This window comes from Acanthaster planci, linkage group LG12 (genome assembly GCF_054643075.1).
Source record: "Acanthaster planci isolate LZ-2023a linkage group LG12, COTS_SCS, whole genome shotgun sequence".
Taxonomy (NCBI): domain Eukaryota; kingdom Metazoa; phylum Echinodermata; class Asteroidea; order Valvatida; family Acanthasteridae; genus Acanthaster; species Acanthaster planci.
In genome coordinates, this window is record NC_141788.1 from 10386479 (window position 1) to 10412906 (window position 26428).

Genomic DNA, 26428 nt, shown 5'->3' on the forward strand with positions numbered 1-26428 from the left:
TGATGTCATATTGGAAATGGAATGAGGGGGATTTCCCAGCAGGACGCCAATAATTATTTTAGACAGTACAGGGGAGGGGTCAGCTGCCAAACAAAATCCCAACAGCTACAGTCCTTTGCCTACTTTCTAGTGCCATTAGGAATGCATACAAGGGTCCCAATGGACAGAAAATATGCAGAAAATTTTAATTAGACGTGTTTTTTGCGCATCTTTATATTCTTCTTTTCTATCTCATTTCCTAGGGAGGTTAAATGTACTGAATTTTGCATTTTTTTAGCATTTAAAATTTTTTTTTCTTTTTTACAGAGCTAAAGTTTATGTTTTTCTGTTCAACTTGTTAAACCCAAATATAATAATAGAAGAGGTTTCTGAGAAACTTGGTAATTGCCATGTACTTACACTGCAATAAATCACCACAGAAAAGAAAATCTTGGACAGCAATATACTGAAACTTCCAGCAGGTTTTTGTGCACAAATCAATACACCTTTCAGGTGTTCTCCTTGGCATAAATGATGGAACTTTTTATTATTATACAACCAAACAGACACCAAAGACATGTACCATTAAAATTGCTTTTCCAAAAAAAATGGAAATGCAGGTTATAGTAACATTAAACTGCAATGCATGGACCCTTTAACCTTGCAGAAAAGTATGACTGTTTTGGGGTAGAAAAGCCATAAAATGTACTTACATTGACTACATCCAGAGCTGGGTTAGTTTCTATGAATTGTCGGAGCAATGGGGAGTACTGCCGCCATTTCAAAAGTAGATCCCTGAATAGTCGCATGGAGGCAAAGGGTTGCTCAGCCTTCACCATAAGGGGAAAATAAGTATATTAGTAAACTCACTAATAAGACAAGGCATTAAGGCCTCACTGATGGCTTAAGACAATACGGGCGATTCACAATAGTGCGCCACCAAGAGCTAATTGCACCACGTTGGTCAATCACAATGTGCGAAATCTGTCGACCCAATGCACGTTTGGAAAGGGTCGACAGATTTCGCGCCTTGTGATTGGCCAACATATTGCATACTCTTAGTGGCGCACTATTGTGAATCACCTGTATTCTTTGATATGGGAGTCCTGATCTCAATGTTCATCATAAAGGCTCATTCATTCCAGCACTCAAGAATTTTTTTCCTCCGTTTTGGTCAATTAAATCATTACCATTTTCAAAACCCTGTTATAAACAATTTATGTTTCAAGAAATGAAAAACCAAGGCACTATAGATAAGTTTGGTCTTTACCGACCGATATGCAAGCAATGTAATAAATATAACTTTCTGAGAATAATGCTTTAATTAAAGGGTTTCACATTCATTTCACTCCATCCATGTACTTATTGGGTTAAAAAAATGTACCCAGAAACTGTTAACTTAGAGACGTTTCACTAAGAAGGCAAAATGCGTGAGTCTACAAGAAAAAAAGTGTGCGACGTTTTTCAATATTCACAAAAAGTTTGGAAAAACACCAGAGAGATATTATTCACCACTAGAATAAAGAGTTTGTTGGAAAGTCTTCTGAAGCAGTGTTTCACCAAAACTTCATCAAGCCTCAAATTCCAATTCAGGAAAACCTGTGAGATGCAACTGTAAAAAGACAAATACAAATTGGCTCCAACATTAACCTACCTCCTTCATAATCCGTCTGGTGGCTTTGGTGTCAGGAGTGTAGAGAATGAACCCTTGTATCATCGGCTTGATTCGGTCCCACATGATTTCCCCAATCTCTGTGGATGCAATCTGCTGCACCCAATCACAGTCCTCTGCAAAAGGTTTCATTCAAGCACAAAACTGCAGTGGATTTCATTTTCAAGGCACTAGTGTGAAGTGAATACAGAAGTGACTGTGAGGATGTAACAGGGTGAGGGTTAATGGGGGGAGGAAGCACTGTGTTGAGTTTTTTACAGAGCAACTGTCACACAATGACGCTGGTTCAGTACGCTTATTACCATCATTACTAGGGGCCTCTCTGCAAATAACCACTGACAGCATGACCACAGTCACTGGATTTGTCTATGGCAACTGATTTGCATTTTTTTGGCTTCTGGGGTACTGAGCTCAGAGCATGCCTACCTTCCGGCGCCTGCAAGTCGTCTGTCGATCGTCTCCCTCTCCTGGCACTTCCATCCTTCAGACTCTGCATCCCACTGCTCAATCGCTTTAAGTCCCCAAAGTTCCCAAAGCCTTTGTCTGCACCTGCCCCGCCGAAGCTGATGTTGTTGAAGTTGATCAGCTCGCCGACACTGCCGCAGATGAGCTCGTTGGTGTTGTTATCATAGAACAACAGATTGATCTCGTCGACCAGCTCATTGAAGCTGTCCAATTGTGAAATCTACAATAGGAATTAAAATGTGTCATATGCATTTGATAATCAACTGTGTGAGATTTCTTACAGTCAATTCAGCCAAGTGTAAACCTCACACAAAGTTTCTTGGGGACATACAGTCATTGGCAAAAGTTTAGGACCATCTATACAGAATAAATTGACCTGAAGAAAAGACAAATTTAAACCAATCAATTATGACAACTTAAAATTTTTTCTATGTGTAATCTTAGTGTCATGGTCAAACACCTATTTGATTACATTTCCATGATTTGAAATGTTAACACTCTCATATTTAGTGTGCCCGCTTCCATTTCTGTTGACTTCTTGAATGCAACGTGGCATGCTGGAGATGAGGATTGGCAGCAGTCCGCAGAAATTTCCTTTTCCCAGACGTGTGTGTGCCTTGATATTTGATGGCTTTCACAACCTCCACAAATTTTCATCTGGATTGGTGGGGGGGGGCATTTCATGGTCACAATGACTGAACCATACATCAATCTTTTTCTGCTAGGTCTTCAGACATACACTTTGTGTCATAAAGATTGTTGCACCTCATCTGAAAATTAAACTCTCATCCAGTCTTCTGCAAAAAGCATTCATTCAAATGGGCTCAAAACGCTTCTCTGATGTTATGGGCTACTGTAAAAAAAAAGTCATTTAATCGTTCGGTGAGAAAATGTAATGCAGGACCAGTGACAGTTCCTGGTGGTCTGGAACTTTTGCAAATGACTGTACATGTCTTTTTGATGTTCAAAGAGAAAGTCTCTGAACAGACTTCACTTTTAAAAAAATGGTACGGATTAGGCACTGTATTAATTTGTAAGAGATGTGGGTAGTTCCAGAAATTAGGGGTCCAAAAGTATGCCATTTTTGTGTGCCTGTTACATCTGACGTTTGTAATTCGACATGAAAATATCGCCGGAATTGATTTCAAACTATTACTATTCGTTTGGCAGGTAATTTGCATTAATTCATCACTCTTGGAAACTACAACATGTGTTCTGAACTTACAAAACCATATGTCAGATGTGACAGGGACAAGAAAATAATGGACCCCTAATTTCTGGAATTACCCATGTTCCAGGCCAAATTGTTACAATCAATGCAGAAGCGATAAAAATTATATCAATGAACAGTTCTTATAAAGGGAATAACACTATAAGTCTCAATGCTCTGAAAGTCATTATCCTCGCACATTGGGCTCACAACATCTAGACATTCCTGAAACCATCTCAGCTCCTTGGGCAGTATACAAGCCAACAAGCAAACAGCTTAACAATAACCAAACCATTTGTTGTAATGTTGCAAATTATTTCATTGTTGACCTACACAGCCTAGGACCTTACAAGGTAGTTTTGAGTGAAGCAGCAACATGCTTGTTTATTATAAAGCTACTTCTAATAAATTTACCTTATATGTTAATAATGTAAAAGTGTACGGAATTATTTTTTTGAAAATAGCAGAGCTAGGTTACATATGACCCTAAGTTTCAGTTTCACGGTTTCTGCATAATCCAAGTAGCGCTCCGAATGTGGCACATTCAGGGTAGCATTCAATAACTGGATATGCATTGTGGTTAAAGTGAAAGCACAATCACGCATGCATCAACCAGTGTACACTTCAACAAGATGGCATAACAAATACGCAATCTGGGAAATTCTTCTTTGGCCACCTTACTCAGAGAGATTGCAAACACAACTAAGAAATGTACGTAGAACAGCCATATGATAAGCACACAGATAATGTTTATCATTGCACTAGTGGTAAGAATAATTCCCTGAAGTGACAGACTGCATGTTCTAATCCACAAAGCAAAAATGGTGCATTTGATTTGCGACTGAATAATTTTTTTCCAGTGGACAAATGTGTAACTTTTATTTGTTTTTCTACAACACCTGAATAAAATCTCTTTGTGTGCATACTGCCGTTTTGCTTTCTCTGTCTGGCATAAAACTGTGGCACAAAGTTTTCACGCTCATTCTTATGTATATTGAAATTTACTCTCATTGTTTGCAATGTTTAATTTGTTTCTATGAGATGCATAACTGTCCCAAACAAGTATAAAAAATTCTAAATCTGAGAGAAAATGGCATGGTTGGTCTCATTGATTGTTATTGCTTGAAATTTTATCCTGTCGTGAAATTAGTCGCAACTGCCCCTCCCACATCAGCACCAAGTTCTAATTTTTTTCACATGGTTTCCACAGAAATCTGGAAACCAGATTCCAGGACTTTTCCACAGCTGAAATAAGACAATTTCTATGACTTCAGATTAAATAGGATATCTTCTCCACACCAAAGTACAGACCCAGGGATGTCAAGTATCTTCTCCACACCAGAGTACAGACCCAGGGATGTCAAGTATGTTCTCAACACCAAAGTACAGACCAAGGGATGTCAAGTATCTTCTCCACACCAAAGTACAGACCAAGGGATGTCAAGTATCTTCTCCACACCAAAGTACAGACCCAGGGATGTCAAGTATCTTCTCCACACCAAAGTACAGACCCGGGGATGTCAAGTATCTTCTCCACACCAAGATACAGACCAAGGGATGTCAAGTATGTTCTCCACACCAAAGTACAGACCAAGGGATGTCAAGTATCTTCTCCACACCAAAGTATAGACCCAGGGATGTCAGATATCTTCTCCACACCAAAGTATAGACCCAGGGATGTCAAGTATCTTCTCCACACCAAAGTATTATACCTTGACAGTGTGAAATTCAGAGTGATCTTTGGTATGTTACATTTCATGCATCAGTGGAAATGCCGATGGCCAACATGTTTATGTACTCAGTTTGGATTCATTTGCTTACAGAAGCTCCATTTGCCAACTGGAATTAATTATCATTAAGCAGGTGTCGCACCCCTACACCCCTTCATCACAGTGGAGACTGTACTGTTGCTAGCAATCATGGGCAATTATTTATGGAGTGAGGGATATCATAAAATTTGTGCCCTTCACTTTTTTCAGGACCATAAATAAAAAAATGGAGGGGAATTAGGACTGCATTTTATTCATATTTCAGATTAAAAAAAATTCAAAATGAAACAAATAGTGCCAAAGCAGTTGCTAAAAATTATCTTCATTTACTGGACACTTACACCCACATGAAGGACAGTCTGGTCTATTCTAATCTGACAGACAACATCTACTGACACTGGAATATTTCAGCCAGGCCTGCTGCCTTGTAAAAAGACCTCTTTTCAATAGGGGCCAGATTAGCGTATAGCAGTACTGTGTGGCTCATTGCTGTGGTGGTGGAGCACTTTTAAATTTGTCCCCAGTGGTAATCCGGTTGCGCTAAATCCCCAAAACTGTGGTACACTGTTTCAAAACAAGGTAGATTATCTCCACTATTGAGAGTGAAAAAATGTTGGTAATGCCCAGCTGGCTGGTCTTTTGTTACGAGTACGATCTTTTGTTACAAGGCCTAGTTCCCTTTGTCCGATTTCGGAGACCGCAGCCATACGTATAAAAAATATTTGTCCAGTGCCGGACACCCTGGCCGCAGGTGGTTAAGGCTTCATCATGCTTCCCGCTCGCATTAGTTCTAATCAAGGCTATGTCCTCCCACATTTGAAACGCAATTACAATTAAAACAGCACTGGGACTCTTATGTCAAATCTGTACCGGATCTCACCTTACGTGCGAGGGAAATCAGTAGTGTCAGGGAGTTCTTGTACCATTCATTCACATCAGTTCCGTTCAGCTGTAATGAGACAAGACAAGTGCAGAAATGTGTGAAAGTTATAAATCCTGTTACAAAAAAATAACTTCTAGAACCTACATTGGGTATTGTAATGGATCATCACGTGTTTTCATTGTGGACGAGTATATTGTTGCTTTCAATTCCTCAAAAAAAAAATTAATAATGGCAAAATATCAATAGCGTACCGACAAAATGGCTTCTCTGACCTGGCAAACCCGAACGTGATGGCAACGTGCTGCAAGTTTGTGTGCATTTAAACGAAAATTTGTCATACATGTGCACAAGTAGGCAGGCAGGAACCATGTCTTTAAATCACTGTTTCTTGTGATTCTACTGGGAACATGGCACCATATATCCTGTTTCTGAAATAAATTCACACTACTTTTTCAATCACATGTTTCTGATAAATTATACTTTTTACTACTATACGGTCTCCATGGCAGGAATCCCTTCAAATGTCAAAACTGACTTACGGCTTTCCACAGAGCAGGGTAATTAATAACAGACTGGACCTCACGGGACAATCGGTCCAAATCAATGTCGGTCAGGTTGCAGAGTGTCTCGCTCATTTCCTCTATCTGATCGGGGTCTGTGGTTGTGACATAGTCATCAAGAAGGGTTGTGTTGCAAACGGTGTCGCGCATGTTGCGTCCTTGAAGCAAAAGCAAAAGCTGAAGAAGATACAATGAGATAAGAGGAATCCTTAGGAATGTGACAAAGAACACTTTTATAGGCATCAGCACATTAGCAACTAAATATATCCTGTTACTTGAATCTCATATAACCTGCTTTGCATGTTCAAGGGCCCAACAATTTCACTGGAAAGAAACCAAAGAGTATTTTCTGCTTTAAATCAATCTTCGCCCCTTTTGCATTAAAAAGCAATAAATTTTTTTTTAACTACAAATGGGAAACCACTGTTTATTCAAAGTGTAAAAAAACACACTTTAGTGTTATTGTCGTTATAGCCAATACATTACCTTCCACAGTCAGTGGCGTAGCTAGGATTTACTATGGGGGGCACAAAGGGGACACCAGCATCTTATGGGGGGACATCAGCTTTCATGATCAGTGGTGTGTTTTTTTTCGGGGGGGGGGCGAGTTTTTGTTAGCTTTGTTCAATATCCATTCATTCATCTTTGTTCAGTGGGAGGCACCGGGGGGGGGGACACTGGGACTTTGTGGGAGGGGAACGTGCCCCCCAGGCCCCTTCCATGGCTACGCCACTGTCCACAGTTTTTTAGGAAGTTTAAGTAACAGCAAAACTTTTATCGTTTCAAAACCTTCAATTATTTCCCTAACACTTAGATGGACACTTATAATAAACAAGCTCAACTACTTAACCACTTGTTACTGGATTACGTGTAAGTGCACATCATTTTCCTTTTTTGTTCAACAGAGGAAGTGTACAGTTGTTTAAGAATTTTTTTTCATTCCTGGGATTATAACACATTAATCGTCGAGCTTGGTTGGGTCAAAGTGCGGAAGGCGATGCTACAAGCGGACATGACTACTAAGTGGACCAACCCCCAACTGACAATAAAACGGAAATGCCTTTCTTGAGTAATGAGAATTGGATTGGGGAGCCTACACCATACACAAAAAACTAAGGGGATTAAACACCTCCTTTGTTAGGTAAACCAATTTGCCAGGGAGCGAAACCTCACTTACAAAAGAGATCAGGGTACAAAATCCCAACTAGCAACTGTGTATCCAAATAGTTCCCCCAAAAAACTCACATGGCCATGGGTGATGCCTGTATATGCTGTGAACCTTTTGTACGTGAACCGGTTAATGTCTGGACATGTGCCACAATTTTTACCAGGGCAGTTGAAAAACAGCTGAACAGAACAACTCGGGGAAAGAATGAAAATACTGATGCCCTAAGTCAAGAGTTGTGCCTTCCTACATATTGTAACAAAATTAGTTTTATTTTAATTTTTGTTGTGTGTTACAGATTTTATTTTAAATTGTTATATTTTTGATGTTCATGTATATGTGTAGTTTGCTTTCCATATCAGTTGATCTGGATTTAAATGTAGGACTATACCACTATGTTTAGTCCCACTAAATGGAACAGTCCAACATGCCACACCTTTCATTGTTAAGTTAATTAGCCTACTGGGGACTTCTACCTTGGTTCCATGATCTTCTATTGTACAAAGATTCCTGGGACTTGGTATGCCACACTCTTATTGTTGGCATTCATTGGGCTATCTATAAAACTGGAGTGTAACAATTCTCACTAGGGACTTCTTTGACTGGGACGCTTAGGGGAACATCCACAACTGGGATGTTCCTGTATCTTTTCTGTATGTAAGTTTTTGTGTTTATTTCTTTAACAAAAATTTGGGATACTCCGCTCCAGCCATTCCTTATATCTGGACTGCTATGCTCTTGTGCATGTGGCCAGGGTATTTTTCTCCCGTTACAGGTCCATTTCTGGGGGGAGGGCGTGGCCCGCTTTGGGTTTGAGGTAGTTTGTGTTCACATGTGTGTGATTTAAAATGGCCAACATGTACAGGAGCATATTTAATGTCATTGCACCCTGCATGGTGCAGGGAGCAACTGCTTGTAGTTAAGTTAATTTGTTATCTCTATAGCCATATTCCTGTGTGATTAATTACTTGATTTGTTTATTATTTTTTAGAAAATAAATAAGCCGCTGAAAGATTTCTGCGGATTGGCAAGTTGGCCAAGTATCATACATTTCAGTTATTTTCTTTGATCCCACGTTTGTTATCGGGGTCCTTCATGGATTCCGTTACAATATCTTATGAGTGCCAGAAATAATTTGCGAATAAACCTGCCCCATGCAGCAGCTTTTTCAGGGAAGAAAACCCAACATTAACTGGCTAAAGTGCTCCTGACCAGGTCAAGAAGTTACACCATCGATTACATTGCTAAAATGAAACTGAACAGTCAAAAGCAACAGACATGCAAATTCACTATTTTTCTTTCACAGAGCTTATTAGTCGAATTAAGCCAATTTGCCATTACGTTCAACCATTTTTAAAACTCTGCAGAACAAAGTCAACTTTCCTTTGCAATTTTGACTAAATCACCAATTTTTTGCATTGTATTGTGGGATATTTTCCCTCGGTGGCTAAGTTACTAAGGTCGCAAGAAGCCACTCAGGCAAGAGAAACCATGTCAAATCAAACAAAGCTGTGCTTGCAACAAACGTAATCAAAGCAATCAAACATGCCAATTTTGTGTCGTAAAAACTCACTAAAGATGGCATACGTACTATTTTGGGATTGTCGATGGAATCAACCAGGAGCTCTGCATCCTGTTCCGACACACCGTACTCCTCTTGCAGGAAGTCAATCAGTGCTGTGTTATTGAGCAGCAGATCCTCAACTGGGATCCCTGGGATTGTTCATTTAAAAAAAAGTCACATACATTGTATCGAAGGATTTCACATTAGCTCCATCTGCGCATATCCGCATCGAAATCGAGGCTCTCTGTGTTGAACTTCGTCGCGCGCCCGTGGAGTCGACACAGTACATGCAGTATCCGGTTCATAAGTGTGGCACCACTTCGGTTTAAACCACGCCCACTGCACAAGATACACGACCATCGCAGGTACGTTAGTTTGTGGTAAATTGCCGTTATTTTTTCTTTTGATTTTACGTGTTGAGTCATCCTGAAAGATTCTTCCACAAAATGTTGAAAGAAGCCTGGAAAGTCTTAATTTAACACTCCTTTATGTATTTTGTGTCTTGACTCCTTACTTTCCATCGTCTGATCATATTAAGAATTGAAGCTAACACATACAGCCTCGTTTTCAAACGCGGAAATGCGCAGATCAACACTAAAAGCGTTGTACTGGGATCCCTCTATAAAGTGATTAGGTCAGTACACCTTGTATCTGGATGGGCTAGCAGGGGCCAAGGGATCAGGTTTATCATGGATTCATGTAACATAGCTTGCAGATAAAAACAAACCACATATGGGCCAGTCGCCATGGGTTATGCGGTTAAGGAGAAGTTTGAGACCTTCTACGCAATTTTGGAGGAAAAGATGGCGGGGGCACAGAGAAAGGAAAAGGAAGAAGGAATAAAAAGCGACATTTCAAGCTCCAAACAAAAGTGACATTCCTGTCCAATCATTTCTGTATCTGGCAATGTTGGGAACTAGGTCTCTACTCTTGACAATAATACTGACAACACGGAGCAGGACTTACACTACTTGCACCTATCACACTCCTTAACAAGGACATAAATCTAAAGTAAACTAACAGGAGTACCAGCATAAAGTACAGCTACAGAGTAGACATGCAAACTTCTGAGTTTCATGTGCTTGAACGATAGCATGAGCAGCACTTTATATGGCACCCGAGTATGAAGTGATTTTTCCCTTTTACATGTGATTCTTTTTTGATACCAGGACTTCATTGTTTGCATTTGACTCAGCCTAAGCTGATAATGTCTGCTTAACTCAGTCAAACAATATGCAAAACCACAGGAGCCAGATAACCCTCCTTACAGTAGGCCCCATTTGATTCATATACATAAAATATGAAACTTAATAATTGTGCACAAACTTAATTTCAATGATTAAAACAGATACCAGTTTTGTTACTCAACAAAAACTCAAATACTACAGTGGCAGGCAATGTCCCCAGCATTACTTAAAGTGGATATGATCGATATGCTTGAAATACTGAATCAGAGGATAAGCTTGTAGGATGCTGTAAAATTCCCATCCAAAATTAAGCAAACAAGAGCTGTGTGAAGATACATACCGGTGTACTGTTGGATTCCACCCCCATTGCCAACACGGCCTGGAATGCCTCCAGCACGAAGCTGCACATATACAAAAAAACTTGTCACTCACATTACACTTCATCATCAGGGAATACTACATACCTGTATGTGAGATGCAGTTGGTGAGCCCTCTTTAGGGCTATTTTGAATAGAATTTTGATTGAAATTTACACTTCCAAACACCAGCCCATATTCACTGTCTTCTTCTTGCTTGCACTATCTAGGCTACGTATCCAGATGAAATTAGTTAAGCCATGAGCCACCGATGATATCAAGCCTCACAAACAAAAACTTGTGTTTGGTGGACGGTGCCTGAGTTCATTACTAAGTCCCCCTTGCTCCACTCTCCCATACATTTAAAGTTCTAGAGGTCTGTCTTCTTGCACAGGTGATATGTAGGAAGAAAGAAGCCTTATGTTAGTACGAAGACTAATTTGAGAAGACACCATAACTGACGTGGCACAACACTCACAAGTGCATTCTTTAACTTGACGCACTTTATACATGTATTTGGCAAATCACGACATGCATAACATGTACGTACCACCTGCCCTAAAGCATTAGGCCACCACAGTTATGGCTTCTAATACCAGTCGGCCAATTACACTGTAAAGCACTTAAACTGAATCAGGAGGAATACAATTGCTTGAGTATATGAAGTTTATGTAAAATTAAGAAATTTCCAAAAAATTGAAATGGAATTGCACTGGTAGTCAAATATTTACAAATACTCTTTTCTCATAATCTTGCATCGAATTTATCAGAATCCCAAAATCACAATAAATTATTAATTCCTATTAGCAACAAATTATTCCAGTAAGCAGCAGACCTGCATATGACCCTCCCCCCAAAAAAACTCCAAAAAGAGAAAGCTCACACTGAATGCCCTTGAGCAATTCAGAAAACATCAACGGGTGAAGAAAATGTCAAGTCAGGAGTTGATTTCAATGTCGTCGTGGGCTCGGCGAAAGGGCGTAAGCACACTTATGCCCTTTTGCCGGGAAGCATGATCACAGCAGAAAAAATGTTCCTGGCAGAGGGGTGTAAGAAGCACACTCTCTTTATTCAGTAAAAAACAAGGATAAAATTTACTACAAAATCAACACAGGTTGTACAAAGAGCAACCTTTGAATAACTTATTAAATGACGTGGGAAATTGTTTAAAAATTTTTTGCAAAGAAATCTTTATATTTCATTAAAATAAACAGTTGCGTACATACGTCCTTTTACTGGGAAAAGTTTTTTTGCAGTGATCATGCTTCCTGGCAAAAGGGTGTAAGCGCTTACATCCTTCTTCCAGGCACACAACGATGTGGCTATAATCTATATAATGTGATTTGGGGAGCCGATTAAATATCATAAATGAACAACTTATATACATGTATATTGTGATTAGAGGAAACTGAACAATGATGGTTTGGAAGGTTAAAAGGTGTTTTGAACTTAATAGTGTGGGGCACAGAAGTCTGACTTACCGCTGAGAGGGAAATGAGTTTGTCAATATCGACCTGGCCGGCCAGCATTTTGCTCAGACTGGCAAGGTCATCTGCAGTCAGGTTGCACAGCTCCCTCTGCATCGTGTCCAGTGTGGTCTGATTCTCCACGCCAAACAATTTCTGCAGCTCTTCTTTATCACAGGACACATCCTGGAAGGTCTCGGTGTTCAGTAGGGAAAGAACCTGGAGAGGGAGGTTCACAGAGAGGTCAAGGGTCAAAGGGGGCTGACCGGAAAGCACTTATGTGCAGAGTTGTAACCAAGTCAGTCACAAGTCACTGCAAGTCATAAGTCAATTTACTCAAAAGCTATTCCTTTGTTATAGTTCATCTCTTTAGTTCCGCCTTGACTTGTGAAATGACTTGGGAAATGACTTGTAGGAGAGTTGACTTGTGGACTGATGACTTGTGACTGCTTTGAATATCTTCAACTTTGCTCATGTGTGATCCCAAGACAGTCTAAAAATTCAGCAGGGTAGTTCAGACTCCCCAAACCACCAGCCTTCATACCAGGAGCTATGTTAACACTATCAGGCCATCTGTATGTGGACAGGCATGGCTTAATTAGCTAGGTGCCTTGCCCTGCCTCATGGTTGATGTCAATGTATTTCAATCCCCCGTTCATTCAATACACATGTAAGGTCTGGGACTTGAAGTCTATGGAAGCAAACATGTTGAATTTGTGAATTAGACCATAAATGGCTAGTGGGCACACTAGTAACCCGGAGGAGTGTTGCAGTAAAAAAAAAATCTGTACAAATATTGTAGAAAAAAAAAGAAAGACTATAATGATATGTGGCATTTGGCTGTCTATCAAAACTTGACTGCTATATCTTGCTTTCTTGACAGTTGAAATTTCAGCCAAAATAATACCATCCACAATTGGTTGAAGGGTGGAAGGCACTGGTGCAATTTAAGTCCCTGCCTCAATTTTATTTTTAATTTACTAAAAGAGAGACTCCACTCCTGAAATAAAGTATGTCATACACTCAGTACAAATCTTCAATTCTGGCTCAACCCTTGTATTTTGAGGATCTTTCTGTCTTAAATTAATGTAGCCTATCTATTTGCTTCACTCTATTAATGGAGAGAGCCTTGCGATTTGTTAAATCCCAATTCTATCCTGAGATCACATCACGCATCCAGCATCTGTCCATAGTAACACTAATATTTAACATGTCTAACATGTTTTGTGTATCTAACTGCTTAACTACCGCTGAACAGACAGCCCTAATAATGAACTATTTATTTTCAAAAACAGGCTTAACTTATTTGCCAATGAGGCAAGAACAAAACTGAGACGAATGTTACTCATTTTGAAATGGGTAACTCTAGAGCAAATGGTTGTCAATTTTCAATTTGACAGATTATGTGGGCTCAGTGGGTCATTCTATAAATTTGGGGTCTAAAAGTGTGACATGTTGTGTCCTATTACCCATGTGACTTTGACCTGTGTAAGTTGAAGTGGAAATATCACTGAAATTGTTTTCTGTGTTTATTTGTTTGGCAAATAATTGGCGTTACTGAACCCCTCTTGCCACGTAAAGAATGAATTCCGAATATTACAGAATCATTTGTTAGATGTAACGGCACAAAAAATAATTGGGACCTAAATTTACAGAATGACTTGACTGCTCCTTTAAGGGAACATCCCTCCAATTTATTTATGCCCCGCCCCTGATACCTGTTCTGGAGTCATTTTTGCATTCAGGATTGCATCTGCCACTGCCGGTGATAGTTGAAGGTCCTCTGTTAGAAATCTCTTCACCTTATCTGGGTCCTTGAGATAATCCATGAGGGACTTTGATTCTGTTTTAAAAAAAATCATGTACTTTATATGTTGCAATTAATTTCAATATGCACCAATAACATGTGGTCAATTTTAATTTGACTAATTTCCAGTGAACACATGTCTACTTCTCTTTTGATCTGCAGTTTGTATGTTCATAATCCAAGTTCACAATTCCTGTATTATGCTGGCATCGACACCCAAACACCCAACTTGACCCAGATGTACAGTTAGTGTTTGTAATATTTTTTTCTGGAGGTACAAGGTGCATGTTTCCATTTCAACCAGTAAACATGCCATGACTACATAATTTGGAAAGATAAGTGCCTTGATGTGTATTGGCAATGTCAAGATGACATGTGATTCCAATGTGCTTATATCAAGCAATATTAATGGAGGGCTGACACATGTTTGATTTATGCTCTGCATGCACAGTGCCAAGTGTAAATAGTAACGTAAAAGACCTCAGATGAAAATGGCACATACATGCAGTTAACACAGAGGACCAAATTTTCATTTTCATTTGCTTAAAATACAGTCAAACGGATACTTTTTTTCTTGTCAAAGCACTGAAGGATAGCTAGGACTATGCTTTTTAACGAACTGATTACTGAATTACAAATAATTAGTTTGTCAAGAGATATGGATAAGCAATTATGAATACCCTGAACCATTACACAAGTCTTTCTGTTAGATGTATGGGAGGATCTTTTCACATGTAAATACTTGCATTTTTATTTATTTTAAACTTTGGTTGTTAACTGCAATATCATAAACCTTGACTAAATGAACAACACACTGAGAAATACACTTCTGATGTTGGAGGGTACATATACACAGTAGTAACAACTACAAATGATCAATATTACAAACTAAAACTAAATCCACTTAGGTAACCTTTACTTCATGCATTGTTGAAAGCCCTCAGATTATGTTGAAGAATTTTGCTCGGCTTTAGGCACGTACGTTACTTCTCTTCTTTCGCACAAAACGGATAGACCTACATGTACCAGTCATAGAGCTTTCTGAATGGGCTGTGTTACTGAATTGAACTAAACACAAATTGAAAAGACATATTATGATAAAAAAAACCATGCCAATTAACTCTTCCTAGGTTTGTCAATCTCAGATAGCATACAGTTGATGGTAGCTTTTCAACATTGTTGTCAGATTTTCAGAATTCGCCTTTTTTAAAGTCGACAAAAGTATTCAAGTAGAGAAGAATTTGAAATTGCAACCTCTGGGACACTGCACTTTACAAATTTCTACATAGCTCTACATGAGTGTTACCAATGCTGTCTTCCAGTTAAGGATTCAGAGCATTGTTTTCAAAGTCACTGTTATACTGGCCATTCATGTGTAAGTGTATGTGGCACACAGCTGTAGATCACTCCCACAAGTCATGATACAAATCAATACTGCTGCATTACAAGGGAACAGAGTCCATTACCAACACTGTACACAGCAAAATTAACAAAATGCAAACTGACATATTTTTCTTGTTTCCCAGTTTGAGGTGGACTTAATTATTTCCAATGAAAAGTATTTTTGTAACAAAAGAAATTGGGCAGGGGCATTTTTAGCACTCTTGAAATGCAAATGATATCATTCCTTAAAATTGTTCAATTGCTTCGAACAACAACACAACAGCATGTACCATACGTAATGTAACCATATTTACACCTTATAACACACTTGGGACCCTTCAACTACTGCAATGTCAAGTTTACACCCTCAAAATGAATTGCTGTTTCATTTGCTTTGCAGTGGCCAATTTTGATAGCTAGTACCGTGTACTTGTGTACTTTGACATTTACAACTCAAAGCAGCAGACTGATGATATATCAGGCCAGATGATATATTTATACAAAGACATCATTTATGTTAACTGTTGCAATAGCACACAACAGCACACCAGTACGATACACCATCACATCTTGCAGTTTAGCTTGTTTAATTATTTCGTCTCTGCACAGGTAACCCTCCAGTGGAAAGCTGGGTCATCCAGTTAATGATTGGCCAGCCTCGATTATCATGAGAGAATGATTCATCCCAAATCAACCCGCCTTGACAAAGGCGTAACGGACATCAATATTTGACAGGCCTCTGTGGTACTTCGGAATTTTTATTCATGCCTATGTGAAATGGAAAGATTTTTCCTCCGAGCTTGGATTAAAATCTCAAACAGTGGTATAAGTTTGCATTTGAAAAGAAAGTTTTTTGACCTCAAATGTTAACCTTTCATCACCACCTTACATGTATATGTGCAGGAGTACATGAATTAAATGTCTATTACTGCACAGTAAGTTTTCTGTGGATGTAAATGTAGATTTACAATTTTACATCAACTGACGAGCCCTTTCAAGAAATATACATGTGCGACTTTTTGTATCTTTGATCTTACTACCAGTTGAAAAACTTAAAGTGCCCACCATGACACCTAGCAAATATTTAGAATTTCATCAAAAAGATTTCTCTACATATAAATTGGAGGCACTTATATAATTTTCATAAAAACAGATGTTGATGAACAAATGGGAATGAAATTTGCCTAATAAAGCTTTCGTCAAGAATGGAAAAGGCTACGAGAGGATAAACTGTAAAATACTGCCTACTTAGAATAAGTGATGATGACAGTTCCCTGTAAAGAGACCTTAATTTCCCCCAGGCATGGAGATAGGGCCTACCTGCGTTTGGAAACTTATCCAGATTCTTCAAGTAAGGAAGCAGTTTGTTCAGTTCACTAACTTGGATGAGGAGAGTCTTCACAGCCTCCAGGACTGTCCTGTTTGTCATGATTATCTCTATATCTTCTAGTAATCTTGTTAGTCTGGGGAAGAGGGGGACACAAGATGTAGGCCTCAGTCATTTAATATCATGAATGGAAAGCTGACTAAGCAATCTCTGGCACAGTACATCTTGAGGCTGCAGTCTGGAAACATCTACACAGTTAACCAATCATTTAAATGGTTGCCCTATTTTGGTCAACTATAATCCAGTTTTCCAAAAATCAACTTTTCTATTTTTTGAGCATGGGGTACCTAAAGACAAAAATCATGATCCATGTGAGTACACACACAATTAATAATTTTTTGAAGACTGAACGAGAACACTAATGCCACATGTTTGCAATGTCTGAAATACCAAAAGCAGTAAATGTCCCATTTCTCCTCGAGCATGGTCTTCATTTGAGTTGCTTTTCCAAGAAGGGAGAGTAAAGTGAATGACACTGTATTACCAGACATTCAATGACAGAATCAGCAATGAAACATATAAAACAGGAACCTTGCATCACCAGAGCACCTACATGCACATTGTTTTTTAATGATATTCTCTGCTTCTTCTACCAGCCTCATTGGTGAAACACTTCGAGGTATCACTCGTGAGTAAGATCATTTGCTTCAGTCACAGGAGACAATAGGGACTCTGTTGGCAAATACAGCTGTAAATGTTTGTCTTCTGTAAACAGAAAACACTTTTATTACGGAAAAAGTAGCATTTGACCCCCCCCAAAAAAAAGAAGAAAAAATGCAATTCCTATTTTCTGGCCAACATGTACCCTATTTTGACGGTGTGACCCTGTAAGAGCTTGGGGGGAGAAAAGTGTGGAAAAATGTGACATTGGAAACAAAAAAGTTTAAAAACATGTCTATTGCAGTTTGTGGTGCATAAAGGATCAATAGGCTTATTCATGTATACAAAGTTTGTGGTGTCCTTTACAGTGTTGTTCAATCCATTTGAAACAAAAGTAACCTGACAACTCTTGCTTTTGTTCTTTTTACAACCAGCTAGGACTTGGATGTGCACTGAATCAGTATTTCTGCCTCCCATTGGAAGCAGAACTCCTCTTGGCCTAACAATACCCTCGACCTGCTTCAATGAGTTGGTGACTCCACAATATTTGATTGAATTCACATCCAAGCAAACTTGGAAAAAAGGGATCAGGTACATACCCCGCATCTCTAAAGTTGTTGACGTTTCCACTGCCCTCGCCATAGGTTTCGTTTGGTTGACACTTGCTTTCAAAGTCACACATGAATGACTGGAAGAAAGGCAGGAGGCCTCCCGAGGGAAGTGCCTTGCCAAGAAAATGACCTGAGAAAAACAATAGTAAATGCAAAACGTGCACGTCTTTTTACACAACAAAGCCTTCTTGGCCACACCTCATACACTGTCATTTGCTTTCTGTATGTCAACTGTCAAAATGGAGGAAGGGAAACAGTATGCCTGCTTTAGTCTTGGAGATATGACAAAACTAAGTATACACTGTTGGCGTAGAAGTTCTGGTTACATATTTTTGTATTTTTAAACTTCCCTCCAGCTCTCTGTGTCTTAAAATACTACCCACGGGAAGTTCAAGCGGCACTCTCTAAATTCCAAAGAGTGAAAATTCACTGCAATTGAGTGAAAATTCAATCCCTCAGATTGAAATTAAGGAACAGACGAATTGGAGTGAATTTTTTTCACTCCAAAAGACTGAAATTTCACTTGAGCTTCCACTGGAAGGGGCTACTTTCAGCCTTTTTCAGTCTAAATTCACAGTGATTTTCACTCTTAAATGTCTCGTCCCTAATTTCACTCTTTCCGATTTAGAGAGCAACCACAGACCAATGGTCGAGTTTACCTGGTAAACCGTGAACAAAGTATGTCCTGGGTACCAGGCAAAAAGTCGACAAGTGGTTAACAAATGGTTTTTGCATTAACTAGTACCCTAAGCTGTAGAGATTTAAAAAGATATATTGATAGCCTACATTCCAAAATGAAACTGACCTCACTTCGAAAAAAGATTTAAAAATATGTTTCAATTCAAAACGTGAACCTTCCAGTTGCTCACCCACGACATAAAAAGTGCTCACTGGCTTATTGCCATGTGCTTACAAATTTTGTGCATAAATCAATGCAACATCCAGATTTTCTCTCTGAAATGACTCATGTATGACTCAAGAAAATTTCATTCACTTACAAACCAAAAAGGCACGAATTGGGATACCTCTTCAAATAGCAAAACAAAAACTGAAAATAAGGTTAACTGAAACATGAAGGTGCAATTTTAATTAAGGACTGAATTAAAAAAACCCAAAAGATACGGACACTTAAAGACCATTTTCCAATTAGGGACCATACATACAGAATTAATTAAGGTAAGTTGCTGCCTTTTAAAATTCAAGCAATGACAAATACTCACATTCATCTATGGAAATAGGCATCTGATTTTGTCTCACCACGGCAACAATCGCAAACAACAGTACAGGCCATATCAACTCACTGAGAAGTCGAATCTGCAAATAAAACCATTTCAAAGACGATCATCACAGAAGCAACGTACATGTATATCACTCAGCAAATATACCACTTGGACTTGTGTGTGTGGTGAATCAACCTTCCAGAGTTTTCGCTGATCAATCTGTATTTCCTAAATTGGCCATGTTACATATGTGAAAAGCCAGTGACTTCATCATCTAATCCAGTTATTAATCTACCTTTGGAAATTTATGAAACCCTGGTGATATGTAATGCAATCAGAAGTACATTTTCTACTTGGATAAGGAATGACTGTACATTGTGTTTGAGGAATGTATTTCTCTCAAATTTCATGTACTTCTTAAGTATCTATTACATACTACTAAGTGGTTTCTGATAAACCCTCCCGTAAAGGGCCCAAGTTTGAGCTCTTCCTTTGAACGTACTAACACTTATTTTGAACTTGAACCAAACAATTGGCTTCAGCCCAGCAATCAAATAAATATTAGCCAATTTTAAAGTCCTTTTGGTATTAAATATGAAACCACTTTTATCAATAAAATAGCTTACATGATACTAGTATAAATAAGTGCCAGAATTTTGAAAGCAAATCAGCTCCATTACAATGGCATCTTCACTATTTTTCTAAAAACTTTAAGTTCTGTAAAAATTGTCATTTAACATGCAGTATTTTGGTCGCTCCACACCAATTCGTCATCTGTTAAAAATGACCTGATACACTTCAAAATATAATAAACCAATTCTTACCTTTTGCCTCCGGCGTAATGTCAGGTTTTTCCACGTCAGTAGCCAGAGCTGAGTAAAAAACGCCATTGTGCCTCGAGTTGCTGCAATCACTGAATGACAAATACTGCAGATGCAGAGCTACAGTTCTGTTGAAAATAGAGCATCAAAGTCCAACACTGGTTTGCATACTGGTAAAAGTACAGCCAGAGTTAAGAGATGTGCGAACTCCGGTATAAACTGCGGAGACAGGCGCTGGTATTTTCCCACCACGCCACACCTGCATAGAATGTGGCTAAAAACACTTTCCGTGCTGAATTGGAACTAAAACGTATCAGGCCAATCAACCAAGTTCTACATGGTGTCTTTTGTCACGAGTTGATGTTCTGTAAAATGACAGCAACGATCATCATTATCGAAATAAAGAACAATTTATCACAACTTTACAGTTGAAATTAGAATAAAAAATTGAAATTAAAGGGAGAAAATACTGTAACTTAACTTAGAAAGCTGAAACCCTTTGTGATTTTGACGGCAGCGAATATAATGTAGCTCATAGCCGGATGTTATCTTTTCTGATGACCGATTTCTTTACAAAGTAATTTCCAAATTCTTTACAAAAATCATTCCGATGAAAGTGCTGCTTTGTCTATTTGGGTGTTACTTTGAGGAAGACAGAGGTAAAATTCCAACATGAGTGTTTCATGCCGGGGTCGTTTCAGTTAAGCATTATTCTTACAAAAAAACACGCGAGGGTTCCAGAAGCTCACTGCATGATCTTTTACATAAAAGGCTCTATTGTCAGCCAGGCAGAGCGCTAATTCTCACACAATGGCTCCCCATTACACACATATGCAGTGCATAATTGTGTTGTGAACATTTTTCTTCAGAATTAGGCCATATTAAAAAATAGTTGGTTAGCGTCCATGGCATTTCATTTTTTAGGGGCGGGCGGGATTTTTCCCCCCCTCTCTCATTTAAGAGATTTAGTTCCAAATCACGCAGTTTTCGATGAAATATTCATACTCACAATTAAGTGAATAACATGCCTTTTTCAAGATTGATTTTATTTAATTCATGCGTCAAGACATGGAAAAATGCTGGAAAAAAATAACGATCGCGATCGTCCGCCATGTCCACGCGTACCGCGACAAAGCACATTCGCAATACATAGTGCGTTCGGCTTGAGCTATGGCTGCTTCCGATTGACGCGCTTTGGAAAGTAGTCCCAGCTTTAGCACATAGACTTTGCGTCGGATACGGCCAGGCTCTGTCCTGCTACGTCCCGCTACGTCCCTAGGGTTGATCCTGAGAACTGTATGGCATAGTATTGACTGTAGGAATCAAGGCAATGGGGTTGATTTCAAAGGAACAGTCAACATGAATACAGGTACTGTACGTGTACAACGAACGTTAGGCCAACGTGAAATAATTGGTGTGGTTTCTCGATAGCCGGCTACGGTGAACTAGCTGTGTAAACTAGGTAAACTACGGTGAACTAGCTGTGTAAACTAGGTAAACTACGGTGAACTAGCTGTGTAAACTAGGTAAACTACGGTGAACTAGCTGTGTAAACTAGGTAAACTACGGTGAACTAGCTGTGTAAACTTGGTAAACTAGGGTGAACTAGCTGTGTAAACTAGGTAAACTACGGTGAACTAGCTGTGTAAACTAGGTAAACTACGGTGAACTAGCTGTGTAAACTAGGTAAACTACGGTGAACTAGCTGTGTAAACTTGGTAAACTAGGGTGAACTAGCTGTGTAAACTAGGTAAACTACGGTGAACTAGCTGTGTAAACTAGGTAAACTACGGTGAACTAGCTGTGCGCTCCCTTGAATTCTGACGGCGTTCACATCGAAATAATAGGTGGCGCGATCTGCACAAAGGGTGCAGTGCCCCTATTCGAGGAAAATTCTCCGCCAGTCGGAGGCGCACAAAAAGTACCCCCTCTTCTTCTCTGTAGATTCAGGGGCACCCATCTGGGGGCAAAGCAGACAAAAATGTGATTGAAAATTTATCAGAAGAGCCCCAGGAAGGTGAGGGATGTCATTTGAAAAGTGGCAGCTGAGAAGACTTAGGAACATTGACTTTTTTTGGGGGGGGTGAGTTTGTTTTTGGCGGATAATTGAGAAATTCATTAGTTAACCTACTAAAAATTGAAAATCCAACGGAATCTGAAGGACCAAACAACACATTCGTTTTTGTTTTTTTAGCGGGCGGTTTTTCAGGAGTGGGCAGCGATCCTAAACAACTTTTTTTTTTGCATGGCCTTACAAAGGTTATAGATGAATTCATGCCTTTATGAAACGGAATAGCTTCATGCTTTTTCAGTCGTTGTGCGACAAAATCTATAAACTCACACACGATATGTAAAATCTTGACGCTATTAAACCGTGATTTCTACTTTGTTTCATGATGACACGACAACAGGTATCTCTTGTAGGACTAATTGTACTATATGCCTGTTTGATCGTTTCATTTTACTTTGCCTTTTACTATGAATTTCCAGGCAATGTCGTCGCTACTCAAAAACGTTTGCTACCGAAGCCTCGGATGGCTTACAGTGAAGCGGGAGACAGAACCCAAACCAATGCCAATATAGACTATACTCTTACGCTAACTATCCGCATGTCAACTGTTCCCAGGCTTATTAAGCGTCTCTACTGCGATCTCCTCCGATCTGCTGTCCTGTTCTGGTCGTCGAAGCTGGGCCACATCAGTGTGATACTGGACAAGGAATCGGAGGCGGACCATCGGTTCGCAGCGACGCTGAGCCGGCACGAGCGCGAACTTGGAGTCAAGTTTGACTTTATGTACGAGCCTCTGCCGAAGGATCCTGCCATCTTGGAAATGAAAAGAGGCGGGGGGTACGGCCGTCAACTCTGGAGCAGTTTCTTCATGGATCTCTACATCAACTCGTCCATTATTGCTTGGATTGACACAGATGCGATGTTTACGACTCCTGTCACCCCTGAAAACATCTTCAACGGCCACCGACTCCGAGTGGTAACATTTACTGACTGGAAAAGAATGCATCGTAACGGTTGGTATAAAGCCACAAAACTTGCACTCGGCAAGGACATGGTTGCGGATTTCATGTCATATTTTCCCACCTACATTTGGAGAGACACCATAACGAATTGCAGAAATCACATGCTGAAGCACATGAAGGTAAGACAGAGATTTGTTCACGAAACCACACAGTGATTGTTTTGTTCCCGATAACACCTGCTTAGAAATGCAAGACGCTACCTTTTTCGTTCTTTTTCGAAGTATTTGCTTTTACCACCATTTTTAAAGCATTTACTCAAGTTTGTATGAATAATAATGAAGCAAATGCTTTTACTTTAATGCAGTTGCTAAAAAGTAGAAATATTTACTTTTTACTTTTAAGCTTGTGCTTGGCAATAAACAGTTGCTTCATTTTGTACATGTATGAACAAAAATTAATGAGTTCTACAGAATTGGAGTATTCACTTGACATTTATCAAGACCGGGTCAGGGCAAGCTTGAAAACGAGGAGCATTTACTAATGTTCAAAATGGCAGCGTTCATCAATGTTATTCTGAAAGAAGAGCTTTGTGCCTTTAGGAGGGAATCTCAAGAAATCGGATGCAGGCAGTTGTACCGAGTTGAGAGTGGCAGAGCAATTTTCTTCAAGGTTTTTTTGCGATCAAAATTACTGCCATCGTGCTTAACTGCCATGCTGAGGTCTCAAGATACTGCACCGTGCTGCACTGTATGTGTCTGTGCGTGCAAACAACCATTCGGCTGTGCAGTCAGCCACAAGCATAAAGCATTTGTAATATTTATACCAGTAGCTGCTGGATAGAAAAAGAAACATTTTATTGATACAATTTTACAATTTTCTCAGTAAATGCTTCTGCTGTTTGCTTGATTTCAAAGCATTTGCTACTTTTTATTCATACGACCCATTGTCTTAAGGTTATCTCGGCAGCACGCACTGTACTCCGTTCTACAAGAACATGTCACTCGATTTACCGCCAGTATTTGTATTTCATAAGAAATTTTTCACGTTTATTGCAGGTGACCCGCTTGGACGACGCTTTTCCTAAATTAGTCAATCTTGTTAGCCCAATCAATGTGATTTTAAATTACGCTTTCTACTTTGAGAATGATCGTTATGACTGGCATTTAGATGTCAACAAAAATCTTTCAGCCTACAACTCAAAAGAACTTCCTCGCGGTGTCAACATCAAACCCAATGAGACTATACCAGAGGTGCGTGTCACCGTACATGAGACTTACTACCGAAAATCAAAGGAGCCCAACCCTTTACTGCAGGGCTACTGCGTTGCAAAACGATCCGTGGGCCCACTGCCCGCCAATTGCCAAGCATTTGAAAATGTCACCAACTTTCAGTTGTTTGAGTTTGGTTGGTTCCCAAATATCATTCAGAGCCACATCAGTACATGGTGTGGATCAGACGAAGGTCGCCGAGACTGTGTCCGGCGTCTGGAAGCCCACTACAAGAACGTGAAGACTTACTACAACCTGGGATGGTTTGATTTGAATTTGAGACGGGTGCGCACCGTGGAGAAAGTGGCTGCACAGGAGAATACCACGTGTCCCAAAATATTCGAATTTGATTAAAGTGGAACCACACCTACCGTTGTCGCTTAAACGGCTTTGTTTGTTTTTATGAAATCTATCCCTCAATGATGTTTCTACAGCGAGAACCAAGTTGCTACAGCATTGCGCTGCGTATACCAGCTTCTTCAGTCCGTTCGTCCGTCCATGGCTAACCGTTGCTTTGGAGAATTCTATGCATAGTCCTTCTACGACACAAACAGCAGTGCTTGAGTAAACTCATGTCGCTCAATCCAACTCAATCGCCTTTTGTCAGACGGTTTTCATCAAGTTCGTTAACAACATTTCCAAAGCACATAGGAGGTTCAAATCTAAAAACAAAGCCAGTGACGCATATCTACAGAAAATTATGGAAGATGTCGAGGGAAAGTTTTTCCTGGTATGCGAAACAAAACAAAGCAAGAGTAAGGGTCATAGTGTTTGTCTATCTTTCAGTTAGTCATATTCCCAGTTTGTTTCTGGGCTAAATGTTTCTTAAATTAAAAAGAAATATATATGAATCAGTCCTTTTTGGTTACATCAATTGAGTGTTGAAAGGGTACACCCGATATAACAAAAGCGTGGACGATCATCATAAGGTAATCAAATCGAGGAAAATATACTTTGGCCTACTACAGATGTACATTTTCGTCCGTTGAAACTGCCTCAATTTAGATGAACCATTTCCCACAAATATTGTTTTTTAAAATCAAGATCAGTAACTGAACTTTCTCCTGTGCTGTCATAACCAAAATCTTAAATCAAAATGATCTTCCACACAAAGTTCGTTTTTACCAAGTCTAAAGTATCAGGGATAACTAGCATATCCCATTTACCCTCACAGCTGACCTCAGTGGCAAAAATCTCAATCGTCACCTTCGTCCAACTGCAACGAATTGCAAGTTAGCTTTGGTTTTTTTAAGCACGGAGAATATTAATTAAGTAAAACAGGCAATCTGCTAAAAACTGATGGCTTTTTGTATAGTTGTGATTGGTTCACTCTTTTACTTGGCACCTTAATATTTGTAGAGGATTATTTTCTGCTTGGCTTGAGAGCTTCACGACGTTTGTCCTGACTAAGTCAAAACAGGTAAAAATAATATTTTGGGTCACTGCACGTGAGAATGCGGTGTAAGCTCTTAAAATGGGTACACGAGGAAAAAGACGGATGTCGTCAATGGGAGATATTGGGACGCTTCGTGGCGGGAGACATACCGGTCCTCTTCCACAATTGTGCGCTTGCTTAGAACCAGTGCGTATGCGCGGAAATGTGCGCGCATGCCCCGAACGGGTAAAAGGAACAGCTACCGCCACTAAGTGTCCGAAAGTCTCCTTGACTCGTGGTATCCGTGGTCAAAACACCGAGGAAGCCCCCGAAATGCTTCCACTTTGCCTGAATCGGGGATAGAAGTGATTTCGAAGGTCTTAATTGTTCTAAAGAATAAGCTTTCTTTGCAATTCGACATCTGTTTGAGATCTTAAGCTTTGATTTTAGTGATGTATGAGCTTAAAGTGTCCTGAAAATGTGGCTATTACTGAAGCATTTCTTGCAAACCTTGCCGCTGAAGCCACCTGAATTGGCCAAAGCGGGGTGGTAATGTTATTCCTATAAAGGAAATGGGCCGTGTAGGGTTAAATTGACGTTATATGATAGTTTCCAACCATCTTATAAACAATAAGTTGATGTAAATAAATCAGCAAAACTTGGCGTTTTCTGTGTGCTTTTTTCACAGTGTCACATGTGCGGTAAAA

General features: G+C 39.5%; 2 protein-coding genes across 3 annotated transcripts in view; one reads left to right on the forward strand and one right to left on the reverse strand.

The window, feature by feature from the left end:
* LOC110989633 (phospholipid-transporting ATPase ABCA1-like) overlaps positions 1–20252 on the reverse strand; it is a 62294-nt gene extending 42042 nt beyond the window's left edge. The window contains exons 1-13 of the mRNA XM_022254165.2: positions 20109–20252; positions 19285–19378; positions 18053–18194; positions 16787–16929; positions 13995–14119; positions 12292–12495; positions 10795–10855; positions 9295–9416; positions 6518–6715; positions 5976–6044; positions 2078–2336; positions 1634–1767; positions 693–809 (exon numbers count right to left, since the gene is read on the reverse strand). Coding sequence (XP_022109857.2) covers positions 693–809; positions 1634–1767; positions 2078–2336; positions 5976–6044; positions 6518–6715; positions 9295–9416; positions 10795–10855; positions 12292–12495; positions 13995–14119; positions 16787–16929; positions 18053–18194; positions 19285–19378; positions 20109–20174 — 1734 coding nt within the window. The 5' untranslated portion in view covers positions 20175–20252. The remainder of the gene's footprint in view (positions 1–692; positions 810–1633; positions 1768–2077; positions 2337–5975; positions 6045–6517; positions 6716–9294; positions 9417–10794; positions 10856–12291; positions 12496–13994; positions 14120–16786; positions 16930–18052; positions 18195–19284; positions 19379–20108) is intronic.
* A 2135-nt stretch (positions 20253–22387) lies between these two features.
* Positions 22388–26384, forward strand: LOC147797140 (uncharacterized). 2 transcript variants are annotated; one of them, XM_087144089.1, is made up of 3 exons: positions 22388–22516; positions 22732–23257; positions 24134–26384. In XM_087144089.1, exons 2-3 carry the CDS (start codon positions 22898–22900, stop codon positions 24698–24700), a joined length of 927 nt encoding a protein of 308 aa, XP_087000215.1. In that variant the 5' UTR covers positions 22388–22516; positions 22732–22897; the 3' UTR covers positions 24701–26384. The 2 variants fall into 2 exon arrangements, with proteins under 2 accessions (XP_087000215.1, XP_087000214.1); XM_087144088.1 differs by having other exon boundaries at positions 22388–23257.
* The last annotated feature ends 44 nt before the right edge of the window (positions 26385–26428 follow it).

What these genes read in the sequence shown, in the direction of transcription:
- LOC147797140 (XM_087144088.1), top strand. Translation starts at nt 22,499, where the DNA reads ATGATGACACGACAACAGGTATCTCTTGTAGGACTAATTGTACTATAT. An exon ending in ACATGCTGAAGCACATGAAG is followed by an intron (nt 23,258 to 24,133) that starts GTAAGACAGAGA and finishes CGTTTATTGCAG; the next exon opens with GTGACCCGCTTGGACGACGC.